Source organism: Cinclus cinclus, chromosome 18 (genome assembly GCF_963662255.1).
Source record: "Cinclus cinclus chromosome 18, bCinCin1.1, whole genome shotgun sequence".
Taxonomy (NCBI): Eukaryota; Metazoa; Chordata; class Aves; order Passeriformes; family Cinclidae; genus Cinclus; species Cinclus cinclus.
In genome coordinates this window covers 3808199-3821137 of record NC_085063.1, presented here as the reverse complement: position 1 = coordinate 3821137, position 12939 = coordinate 3808199, and the positions used below count along the sequence as shown (strand labels likewise).

At 43.2% G+C, this 12939-nt stretch overlaps 1 protein-coding gene across 3 annotated transcripts in view; it reads right to left on the bottom strand.

Moving 5' to 3' along the window:
- Window positions 1-12939, bottom strand: part of TRPC4AP (transient receptor potential cation channel subfamily C member 4 associated protein) — a 37199-nt gene that overhangs the window by 6910 nt on the left and 17350 nt on the right. For all 3 annotated transcript variants that reach the window (XM_062505307.1, XM_062505306.1, XM_062505308.1), the window contains 7 exons: window positions 12706-12834; window positions 11415-11616; window positions 9737-9925; window positions 8562-8704; window positions 4245-4376; window positions 3499-3557; window positions 1489-1590 (listed from right to left, as the gene is read on the bottom strand). In XM_062505307.1, coding sequence (XP_062361291.1) covers window positions 1489-1590; window positions 3499-3557; window positions 4245-4376; window positions 8562-8704; window positions 9737-9925; window positions 11415-11616; window positions 12706-12834 — 956 coding nt within the window. The remainder of the gene's footprint in view (window positions 1-1488; window positions 1591-3498; window positions 3558-4244; window positions 4377-8561; window positions 8705-9736; window positions 9926-11414; window positions 11617-12705; window positions 12835-12939) is intronic.

Here is a 12939-nt window from a genome sequence, read left to right as displayed (position 1 = left end):
GACCTGCCATCATGAAACTCCTCCCACCTTCACAGCCTTCCCAGAGCTGTGCCTGTGGGCCATGTCAAAGTCATGGGGTATTACTTTTAAGGATGAGCTACTTAAAGGCAAAATGTTTTCTCAGCTCATTTTTCTTTGTTCACAGTTTATTTTTAGGAACAGAGATCTCCCTTTTTTCCCTCGGGGAAAAGGATTTTCCAACCACTTTACACCTTATCCCACCCCCCCATGTCTTTTTCCATGGTTTAAAGGAATTTTTTAGTGTTGTACAGTCCATTCCTATAACTTACAAAAAGATCCTTCAGCCCGTTTTTATGGTTCTTCCCTCAAGTACCTTCAAAATAAAACCAGTACAGTCCAAAAGAAAAACTTCCTCTCAGAATTTTAATGATTTCAGAAATACCAAATCACACCTAGTATGAATGAAAAAAATACTATATTTGATTGTAGGAATGAAAGAACTCCCTTTTCTTCCCTCAAAAAATGTAAAGGAAAGTCTAAATTCCATTTAGGAGGCAAAGCAGAGTATGGAAAGCTGGATGCTACATGAGGTTGTAGTAAAAGCACAGAGGCTGTACGACTGCCACACTGCTTGTATTAAACAGCACAGGTATCCACCTGCATTAAACTCATACAGAAATAATGCCCTGATCTCACATACTAAGAAAAGCAGCATGGAAATGAAAAGCTAAGACTGAAAAAAACCCCCAGGTTCTTCCCAATTAGACACAGTATTATGATAATAACTGTAATCCAGAAATCCTCTTAGAGATTCCCTTTTGGAGTGAGGTAAATCTGCTCTGTGCAGACCAAGTCCCTGCAGATACCCTGGGAGTATTCTGACAAACTAAATTCTGCAAACAACCTTCCATCTGCTGAGGTTTATACACCAGAATCGTGTATTAAAGAGATTATTAGATCAAAACAGTTCCTCTAACAGATATTCAAATGCAACTGAAGAGATTCTGTAAGTGGTTTAACATGTTAATCTAATTTAGCTTTTTCTGGTTATTAGCTGCTCTTAAAATACTCTGAGCAGACACTCTGATGTGCTCATGCAGCCAGGAAATGGATTGTGTGCACACTGATGTGTGCACACATTGCTCCTGAATGCCAGAACTAAGATTTATTAGCAGGAGCAATTAATGCTTTGAGGGATCCCAGGTCTGTCTGCAATGCCTGACCTGAGGAAGGTCAGACCCAGCACAGGCAGACTCAGCACATCACAGTGAAGTCTGAGCTATGAATTCAAACCCCTCTTTTTGGGGGTTTTAAAGTTGCTTTTTTTTTTTTAAACACCTTATTCTGAGCACAGGCACACCTGAGATCTGCCATCAACATCCCACAAACCTGGACACCTCCCACTGAAAGGAGTCACTGAAATGAAAGTGCAGCGGACAGAGGTCAAACAAAACTGATGTCAAACTTCCAGTCTAAGCATTTCCAAACCTCTTAAACTGCCAACCTACACCCTCAGTCCCCTCTCACCTGTCAGTGTTGACAACTGCATCCACTTCAGGGATGTTGGCTTTATGGGAGATTGCACTCAGCTCATTCAGTTCCTGGCTGTTCAAAAGGAGATACTTGTTCCTAAAGCAAGACAGTGGGGGAGGAGGGGAGAAAAGCAGGATGAATTCAAGAGGCAAAAATGCAATTCTGTGAAAAGCAGAGCCACGGGCTTACAAGAGCTTCAGGACAGGGCAAGTTGCTTTCTCCTGGCTGCTCTTCACAACATTCCCACTCTGCTCCCTCTACCAGGCAGCCAGCTGCAGCTTGGGAAAACCTCCTCCAAGAGTTACCAAATGCCACTTCCAGCACTGACTAGTTTTGAGATGATGGTTCTTTGCTGACTTGTTTGGGATCTTATGGTTTGTAAATTTTTTTTTTCTGGATAATGCTCATTTTTAAAAAAATCTCAGCAACATTTTGCTCAATTTCAGATGAAAATAAATATTAAATAGCAAATCTTTTCACAGGCTGAAGTTTTTTCTCCACCCTATAGTGATTACTCCTTTCAAGTAATAAATCTCTTTCTAAGTAGGAAAGCAGAAACTGCAAGAAAGGACTCAGTCATTCTGGCATTTGATCATCTGAACAAACTTTACCCTGGAAATATTTAAAAACATGATGAAATGTAAAGATTCAAATAAGAATGGATATAAACCCAGGAATGTACAAGAATTTTTTATCAAATAATGAATTTTTCATAATGAACTGAAATTATTTTGTCTGTCAAGTGAGCTAAATGCAGAATAAATCTGACAGAGTAGAAATGTAGTCCAGGGGCTCCCTGTGCTCAATGGCAGTGTGCTCCCTGAGAGTCTTTATGCTTCCAAGTGCTCAAAATCAGACAGCAAAGATTCCTTTTCAGGAAAACTCAGGGAGCAGAAGATGCAGTGATGATTGTGAGGCTCCCTTGTGCTTCCAACACTGTCATCACGTTAGTGCTCACAGAGGCTCTAGTGTAAAGATTGAACAGGTTTCTGCAATGAGAACAGAGCCCTTCTCTCCCTGCAATAAGCAGTTCTGCAAGTCTGGTTTGGACACAATTTCACTGAATTAATATCAGCATACAAGTACTTTGCTCTCATGTTGTCCTCAGTTAACACAGCTTATCTGTGATTTCATAGAAAGTTCATGTAGTTATTTAAACCCCCCAAACAGATTCCACACATTCCATTTGCCCAAATGTTACAGCTGGGAGCCGTTTTCTGTTCAAACAAGCCTGAGATCTGTTGTAGCAGCCACTTAAGTAGTAACATCACCTGCAGAGATTTTACTGGAAAACCTGGAGCGATTCCCAGGCAAACAATGTCCTGCATGAAGGATTTACAATAGGTCAGCATTCCCTCCCTGTCCAGCAGTTCCCCATTCTCAAAGCTAGTATTCTACAATCAAAAAGGCTGATACTTGACTAAAATCCTGCACAAAAATACCAACCTAACACAGGGCTTTGTCAGGAAGTGGACACCATCTCTCAGGAGTGAATGCGAGCAACTCACTGATGGAATGCAGGATGCAATTCCACAAGTCACAAACACCTCTGTACCAGCAGCACAGCATTAAAGAACCCCAAGCAAACTAAATCACCCCTCCAACTACTCCAGGAGATCCAAGCTTTCCTAAGGATGCCTTTTGAAGGCAGACAGAAGCTTTCTTCCTACTTTTCTGGCTCACTGTCAGCTCTCGAGGAGAAGGAAGGAAAAGAAACCTGCCTCATTATTCCTTCAGCCAGAAAGTGTTAACTCATTGTGTGTATGTTTTAGCTCATTTCAACACGAGACAAAATGGGCTGGATTTAACCACAGCAGACATATTCAGACATGCCCACCACAGCACAGATTCTTAGGCTGTTTCAGCAAGAGCTGAAAGGAATATGAAGTTTATGGACAGCAAAACACTCCCTTCATGTGGAGCCTGCCCCATGCCCAGAACACCTGGAACCACAACCAGGCAAAAAGCACCAAGCCACAACCCACCACAGCTTCTCATACTCACTCATGGTGGTCACTGAAGCTCTGAAGAAGCCTCAAGAATTGTATCTTCAAAGTAATATCCTAAAAGGAGACAAGAACAGTAAAAAAACCATTACTGCTTTAGTATTTTTGGCTATCATTAGCTGCCAAGCTAGCATGAAACAGCTGAATGGAAAACTTTTCTGAATCAAACCCCTTCACAGACCAGAGCAAGTGACTTGCATAAACAGAGAGGCTGCACTTCCCAAAATAGAAATGGAGATTGCCTCCAAGCCTATGCACATAACACGTAATAATTCCTTCTCTCTGCAAAGGCAAAAATACTTAGAATTTTCCTGATCAATTCAGAATGTCTAGGTTTGGAAAGAAAAAACATATGAAGAGTCCAACACAAAACACAACCCCCCTAAACCTGACTGTGGCACAAATTGTACTCTGTGCCTCTCCAAGGTACAATTTCTTTGAATTTTGATTGTCTTCTACCTCTGGCCTCCAGGGTCCAGAAATTTACTCCTTTCTCAGTTCCCAAAATGGACATGTTCCTTAAAATCAACAAACTAGGAGAGACGGGAGAGGCTAAACTGGCCCTACCAAATTGCTAGCATGAGCCAAGCATAGACTTCAGTGAAATCAATAATCTCCCAAAATCTGAATGCTACCACATCCCTAGTCACTGATTATACAAACATCCAGTTACTCAGCACTGCTCCTCAGAACTGTGTGCCAGGATGAAATTGAACTGTGAACAGAAGTGCAGAAGTTCCTCACCGGGCTGCAGTCGCAGTTCTGGTTGTGTCCATGCAGAACCAGGGCTGAGGCTGAGTGCTTCCTCCAGATGAGTTTGTCAAACAGGTTATTGAGGCCAGGAATGAGTCTGAACTCTGCTATCATTTTATGAACCTGGGGAAAAAAGAGAGGTACAAACACGTCTGTTCCAGCCTCAAGCACAGCTTTAATATAGTCTGGAAACAAATGGGGCACAATGATGTCATTCTCTGACGAAAGGATGTGAATTCTTGCATCAAACAGCAAGTGTTTGTGTTAATCACAGCAGTTTCCATTTGGTGGACATGGACAGAAAGCAGACGTTTTTGGATAAAGCTCCTCCCCAGTGCTTCAATTAACCACTGTGTCTCTGGAAGCAGCTTTGGGCACACCAGGACATCACTTCCAGCACACTGAGAATGCATCTACACCAAACAGCTGAGCTGGGGATATTCTGCAGCCACTCAATCCCCTACATGTCCTTTCCCTCTCCACACACACGGGTGCAGCTCACGCAGGGCCTCTGATGGCAACAAAACCCATCAGTATTGGTTTTGTTCATGTGACCTGAGCAGGAGTCCTGAGCAGAGTGCAGCAGCAACACAACCACACCACACTGCTCCTCCAGGTTAATGAGAAGCTGAACTTCAGAGAAAAAAAAAAAGTCAAATTGCTCAGGCAATTTATCAGTCTGCCTGGTACATCTTTTTATTCATATAAAAAGGCTAATATTTCTGGTGTGAACAGCTGTTTAATACCTTCAGTCCAAGCTGGGATACTTTTGATGTAAGGAATTTAGAAGATGAGGACTAAGGGAAACAGAAAGTAGATTCTTATCTAGGACAAGCATTATTCCTTGAGATGTGGTTACAAATGAAAACCACACGACTGGAATATCCAATATTCTACAAAAATTGAATGCCCAAGTAATGGACATGTTACTTAAAATCAACAAATAAAATCACTTAAAAATACCCCACGTTGTCCCAAAATCCACACCAGCAGCATTTCAAGCAGATCAATCTACTTTGCTCTATTTACTCAAATACCTGAATGAACCAAAATACCTGAAGCTGATGCTCTTTTACAGGTTTTAGTTCTAATTTGCAGCACACCAATGGTTTCATGCACTCCTCTTGGCTGTAGGCACCTGCTCCTCCCATCTTTATGGAAATCACATTCCTGTTGCTGAACACCTCAAATACACACCTGAGGAGCGTCCAGCTCCTTCCCACCCCACCCACACTTCCCTGACAGATTGCTGAGCTTGGAGTCCTCTGGTGCTCCATTGTTTTTAAACACTCTTGGACACTTTGGTTTAGCACAAAAGCAAGCTCTGAGGAACTCTCTGAACAAAGTGCTCCCTGTAGTGCCCCTGTCCCTCCGTGGACAGTCACACCAGGAGGAAGCCAAGCATAAGAGCTGCCTGCAAGAGCCTCAATCCTCACTAAAGGAAGAACTCTCTACGCTCAGCTTGAACTCCTGAATCTGCTCCTTTCCAAATGACTGATTCCACATCTGTGTGGTTTAGTTTGCTCAGCTCTGAATTCTCTCCTGACCGAGCTCCTCAGTCCCATCACTGCCTCTGCACCACTCTCTCTCCCAGAGCCCAAACTCATTACAATTACACTGCCTGAGGATGCCAAGACAATCCCTGCTCTATACTCAACCTTCAAGCTACTCTGGCTTTTTCCTGCTGCCATCCAGCTTCGCAGGAATTTCTCTGCTACTTTCTCAATATTAAAACTGTCTCTGCTAAGCTGAGTTTCTGTGTATGCAGTGTGGCTCCCTACAGCAAGGAGCAAGGAAATCAGCTGATGGCTCTTCACCACATCACAAACATGCAAGACACAACAGCCCACAAAAATACATAAGGAGAGTAATTTAGGGTGTGACCATAATGAGAAGGCAGCAAAGGCCCAGATCTGCACAGAAACATCACTTATTCCCAAGGGTGAGATCATCCCCAACATGGCAACAGGAAGAGCCAAGTCACTGCTACCAGTTATCAATTTATGCAAATCAGCCAGCAATCAAGTTTAAACCAAGGATTCAGAGATTCATTTGGGGACAGGTGGAATTTGGGAGGCTGCACCTTGCTTCAAGCAACTGCCAGACCATTATGTTGATTATTACAGCAGACTGAAGCAGGTTTGTGATGCCCTTAATAAAATTCTATGCAAAATGAATCCAGTCTAAAATCAGCAAGTCCTTTGGCTGCTCAGACTTATACCACAGATCCTGTGCTTTTATTCCTTCACAGAAAAGAAAGACCAAAAAGCAGCTGAAATGCTTGTGTGAGGGTGCTATTGCACACTGCTGTGCCTGCATTCCAGAGCTTCCCATGGAGAACAGCTCAGTTCCAGTCCTTCCTCTGCCAGGAAGGGCTCTCAGGAAGGGCAGGGGATTCATATCTGCCACACAAATCTTATGCAGACTGAGGAATGAAGGATGTAGCATGTGTTTAAGAGGCAGAGGATTTCACAAAAAAAAAAAAAAAAGACAAAAAAAAGCCTCCAAACCAACTCCCCCAAGGACAAACAAGCAAACAAACTAGCTCTGGACAAGAAGTGTTTGGGAATGCAATAACTCAAATCATTCAAGAATTCAACTCCAGTCCTGAATCAGTCCTGGGAAGAAGTGAACTGCAGGCCAGTTTATCCTTAGTTTCTCCATCTTCACAGGGGCAGAAATAGCAGATTAAGGGTAAGAGTTTTTTTCCCAGGAAATTAAAACACAAATTAATTTTCAAAGATAGCTTCAGCAGCAGATTTTTTTGCCTTGTCACATTTGATAGGAACACACCAGAAGTGACCTGGGGGGGAAGGAATCCAGCACCTCCAGCTCCCTCCAGCAGCAGCAGGATGAGTGTAAGCAGTTTATGCTGTATCTGTAAACCTGCATTCCTGTGAGGAACTCAGGCAGGGATGAATTATCTCCCTTGATACAACGGAAAAGAAAAAGTCCTCCTAACAGATCCATATTCTGGTAGTTTCAGTTATGTTTTGGGCTTTGTTTGCATTTTGTTTCATGCCTAACAGAACCAGCATTTCTAAAAGGAATGACAGCATAATTAGAACTTGGTTATGGTAGTGGCTATGGTTTCTGCAAGAATTACTGGTTCCTTCTGCTTCCTCTTATGCAGAATCTGCTTTTCTTAATGCCAAGTGTCTGCTTAGAATCACAGAATCTCAGGATGGTTTGGGATGGAAGGCTGTTAAAGCCCATCTCATTCCCCTGCCATGGACAGGGACACTTTGCACCAGACCAGGCTGCTCCAAGCCCCAGCCTCAAACTCTTCCAGGGATGGGAAGACCACAAGCTCTGCTGCAGGTTCAGAGTAACAGGTTAGTTATGTTTGGGACTGAGCTACAACGGTACCTGTATTCAGATTAAGAGTTCTAGGAGATTTTTTAGGCCCTGGGGAGTGTTTGTGACTGATACCCTGGGAGGGTAGTACCAGAGAACAAAATACTCCAGATGAATGTGCTCCAACCCCTGCCCACAACACAGCCTCTCCTGCCTAATACAACATCCTTTCAATAACTCACACCAATTTGGCTCTCCCAGTGTCCAGAACATCTGAATGCCCCTGCTATCCCAAGCTCTGCTGAGCTGAGCAGGCTACCAAAGCTGGAAACCTGTCAAAACTGCACCAAGGATTGCTTTGCTTTGCCCTTCACAACCTGCTTTTGACCCAATTAAATCAAACCACAGCTGAGCTGCAGTGACCAGCTTTTCATAAGCCTGTGTGAGGCATGGAACATTTTTTTTTTTTTTTTTTTTTACTTCAAAAGGAAGAAAGGCAAAGGAACATATGAGTGGGATTTCCAGGTAGTGACCAGTGCAGACAGCACTGAAGTGCATCTTCCCAGCTGGGAGTTTACCAGCACCCTCACACTTTACCAAGTCATGGCAAATATGCTGCAAAAACCATCCAGAGCATTCCCAAAAGTGAAAGCAGCCAAAGGAGGGTAAGGAATGAAGGGAACCCATCCAAACTGGTCACCAGGAGGGGGGAGAACACCTGACTGCAGCTCCTGCAGCATGCAGGTACCCACACACTTCCTCACACAGGAAGCATCCTCCTGCATGCCTCCTGCACCAGAGCAGAGGCTCTGCAGAGCAGTGTGTGACCAATCCTGCCCTAGCTGTTCCCAGTGAAACTCTGCCTGTTTTCTGGACAGGGCTGCCAGGATGGGACTGCCCAGCTTTCTACCTTGAGCTTTGCCCTGCTGTTTCTGTGTCCATGACCTCATTCATGAGCACTCAGGTTTAAAAAGGCACCAACTGTGAGAGGGAGCATCCACTGGGGCTCACCTGATTCCTCTGCCTGCCCATGAGCAGCACACAGAGAACATACAGCACCTCCAGCTTGTACATGATCTCGTGCATGATCTTCATGGACTGGGGCAGCTGTGTCCTTGTGGAGGTGTTGGCCAGTCCACTCTCATCTGAAGACTCTGAAAAAGATGGCAAAGATGTGAGACTGAGGCAGCTTCAACAGGGAAGGATTTGTTACAATTGTTACTTTTACACTGAACGCTGCAGATGCAGGAGCAGCACATCTGGAATTTTCTTCTTAAATCAAAATAGTGATGCATAGCAAAAAAACAATTTGAATTATATGGTAGAGAAAAAAATATAGCTGAAAATTTAGAGGAGATAAAATCAGATTTTTAAAATCCTTTTTCTGTAATGAACTAAATGGCAGCATGTCCCAAAAATAAGCAGGCTCGCCTAAATGAATTAATAGACTACTGCACCAGAGCATGGCAGAAAGGTCATAAAAGCAGATGGCAGATATTCACAAGCACTTACTATTAAATCTACTTTCATTTCATACTTCAGTACCACTACTCTCAGGCCAGTTAAATAAATTTCATAACCTTAGAGAGAATTACTCTGCTAAGAGCACAAACACAAGTATGAAGTAGTTTGAGTTCTAACAGACATACACTGCATTTTTGTCATACCAAAGGGTGAAGAAACAAATCACACGTGCTCCAAAGTGTTTTCCTAAGGTTGCATTAACATTTCCACTGGAACAATTATTTATTTAATGAACTTCTTTAATTTAGCTGGAACTACCTTTCCTATTTAAAGAAAGGGCCACTTGCTTGGTATAAAACATTTGAACCCAAAGTCATGAGCCAAAGTTTCAGAGTAAAATGCTGGTGAAGCCACTTAGGAGGGTTATTTAAAACTCTAGAGGTTAGGGCTGAGGATTCACAGCACTTCAGTGTTAGCTAGGCATGCAAAAGGCACATACTGCTGGAGGATCTCTCCTTTGGCTAATTTTGGCTAACTCAGTGAAAAAATCAGTGCTACATGCGAACAAAACGGGAGGCAGACCTCAATGTCAATATGTGAGTCCTCCATGCAAGAAAAGGAGAATCAGGACCAGATGAAAGAAAAAGCAACACGTGGCAAACCCTGAGAAAGGTTAAGACATGCATCAGCTGCTGGTGGGTGGAGGGATGCAAGCCAGCTACCTGTGCTACTCTGCTCTGCCTCTTCATTTGCCACTCTCATCAGCGCATCCAGCACGAGGGCATTGTCCAGCCAGGTGTACCACTCCTCCAGCTCCTGCAGGAAGCTGGAAGTCCCTGTTGTTTCAGACACCTTCCGTGTGGCCAGTTTGCACAACCGCTCAATGAAGCCTGGAATATTCAGAAGTGTAGCTGGAAAAAAAAAGGAGAAATAATTTTATTACAATTTGAGATCGCCACAAGGGTCCGACACATCTAGTTTAGGAATACAGAAGTGCATGCTTAAAAAGATCTGGTTAAAAAGACCTGAAGATGAAAGAATCCAGTGCACTCTCCTGTTAAGGACTGGAAGAGAGCATCCATATCCCAGGAATAATTCAGTGTTGTTCTCCAGTCTTATCAAGGAACAGATCTGGCTGAAAACTAACTGGCAGAAATAAAGCAGCAGCCTTTGGAAGGGGCAGCTCCACCTCCCCTTTCCTCCTTCAATTTCCCTCCTGTGTTGGTCTGTAGTGACTGAACTGGCTCCCTGCAGCAGTGGGGAGGAAAGCTGACAGCTTCTCAAGTACCAGGTTCCTGGATCAGCTCCTCATGGAGTAAAACAGGTGGAGAACACACCACAGCAGCCCCAGGTTTGAGGGTTTTGACTGTGGAAATGCACCCTTAGAAGGAGCAGCACAGGACAGAAGTCACTGCTCTGCAAAATGTTTGGGAAGGTGCATTTTGCCTACAAGAAGAAGTTAATTATAGGACCTGTTTATTAAAGACACATGGCTAAAGCTTCACTTCCCACTTATGGTGGCAAGGAGAAAAGGATAAAGAATTTGGCCATGAACATCATATGAGAGAGTTGCATCTCTCAAAGAATAGGCTCCCTGATGAAATTTTTAAAATAGAATACCCTGTACAGCCTTAGAATTAATCTCTGATTGTGCCCATAAAAATGATTAGCTAAACATTTGCTTGGCATGGGCCTATGCATGTATCTGCTTCAGAAGCCCAAAAGCTTCTCACACAGTAAGAAGTGAAAGCAGCAGATTCTACATCTGACAGTACTTTTAACTTTTTCAATCCCTCCTCGTCCTTCTAGGCAAGACTTCAGCACTGAGAAGTACTCAGCAAAATAAGGAAAGCTGCACTGTGCCCAAAGTTAAGGCTGAGATCAGCTCCACAGATTTCCAAGGCTGGTTTGGTAACATTGGGCAACATGATTAATAATAAATACACCTTCTGATAAAGAAAAGACATCCTGTTCAGGACAACATCAGATAAAATCAGAGAAGGAACTGCTCCAACAGCAACCACACTGCAGGCACCTTTAGTTCAGGAATTCACATTTTATGGAGAACACAAAATTATTGAGAGCTGCTAATGGGAAGTCCATGGATGTGGCTGAGACACAGAAAACAAATCCAAATATTTTAAGCCACTCAGAGAGTGCTGAAATGACAGGAATTAACCCACCTCATTAGCAACACCATCTGAAACCAAAATCTACAAAGTTTCACTAATATGAAACACTGTTTCCAACAAACAATCTGAGGGGAGTGAATCAAGAAAAATGCTTTGTAAGACACAACCCTTTCAGTATCTTTCAGAAACAACACTGTGTGACACTGAGAAGAGGAAAACTTTACACACTGCTGAGATAACTGTGATTTGTCCACAGTGCAACGATTACCTTGATTAATTTCAGCTCGGGAAGGGCCCAAGTTTTTTTTCTGCTGGGCATTTTTGGCCAGAAGCGTGTGCTTGTCATCACTGCCTGTGTCCAGCTCGGAGATGGTGACAGCCAGGATCCTGCAGAAGTTGGCCAGCTGCTGCTGGTCAAAGCTGGACACCAGGCTGGCCAGGTTGGGAATATCATCCAGCTGGATCATTTCCTGCAGGAGGCAACACCAGCTCGGTCACATGTGATGGTCAATAAGTGAACACAGGCAGATCCTCCCTGGGGAGCTCTCCGGGTTATTCCAGTGTTAGCTGGGATTTACAACTGCTGTCAGGCTTGGCAACTCCAGAAATACAGATATTCATATTTTAAACACTAGTTTTATATTTACAAAAAAACTGGGGGCCTTTTTAAACTAAAAAGCCCACAAAACCACAACCTAATTTAAAACATAAATTATGTTTAGGTATTAGAAGTTTTAATTTTGTTTTCCAAACCAGTCTTTTGTTTGAAACTCTCAGGTAAGAACTAAACTACTTCTGTCTTTTCATCAGAAGTTCTTTTTAATAAAAAGATGTTGAAACAGACAGAAAAAAACCCCACACATTTTTGTGCAAATAAACTAAGCTTATTTCCTATTTCAGGAAGTACATTAACCTCCATCATATTTTAAATAATAAAGTATCAAGTTACAGATTCCCAGCCTTCTCCACAAAATGTACACAGACACTTTCCAATCAAGGTTTTCCCAAGGTTACACCTCGAGTATTTCACTTGCATCACATCAGGGCACTGAGCTGCAATGATGCTGGTAAATAAGTTCAATAACCAGGTTTGTGCAGAAGATTTAAGAGCCCTGTGTCCCCAGCCTACAACTTCCCAGAGAGGTAACAAATGCCCAGGAATACAAGAAGCCTCCCAGATGTGAGGAAGACAAGCAAAGTACATGAAATACAACCAACAGGTAAGGATGAAAGCTGAGTTTATATGAGGTTCATCTTATTTATGTGTAATATTGGCTGTTCTTTAATGACAGAGAGGTACTCAGGTGATGGGGATGCAGTTCCCATCATCCTCTGAACTGGGTAAAAGCACTACAGGTATGACACCACAGGAAGAGTTTGGCTTCTTCTTGAGAAGTGACTGAAGTTAATTACCACTGTGAACAGGCAGGTTTCAAATAAGCTACAAGTGAGAATGGCAGCTTAGAGAACTACCCTCAGCAACTCTTCAAAGAAACAGCCCTCTATCCTCCAGTGGGCTGAAAAGCCATACAAATGATATTAAGAAAGCAGTACCTAACCTTTTTAACTCCCAGGATATCTTCGATGAGCGTTGCAGTTTGCAGGAATGTCTTTTTGTTAGTCATCAGTGTAAACAGGAACAGCACGAAGTCGTTTCTCTCTGCCAGCCGCCTCGTGACCCCTTCGGTCTGGAAAGGAGCACACGGAGCCAGTGAGAGCCACAGCGAGCAGCCACGTGGCACAGCACATGCAGGACAGCCCTACACATGTGTGGTGCTGAGCCAGCTGTTCCT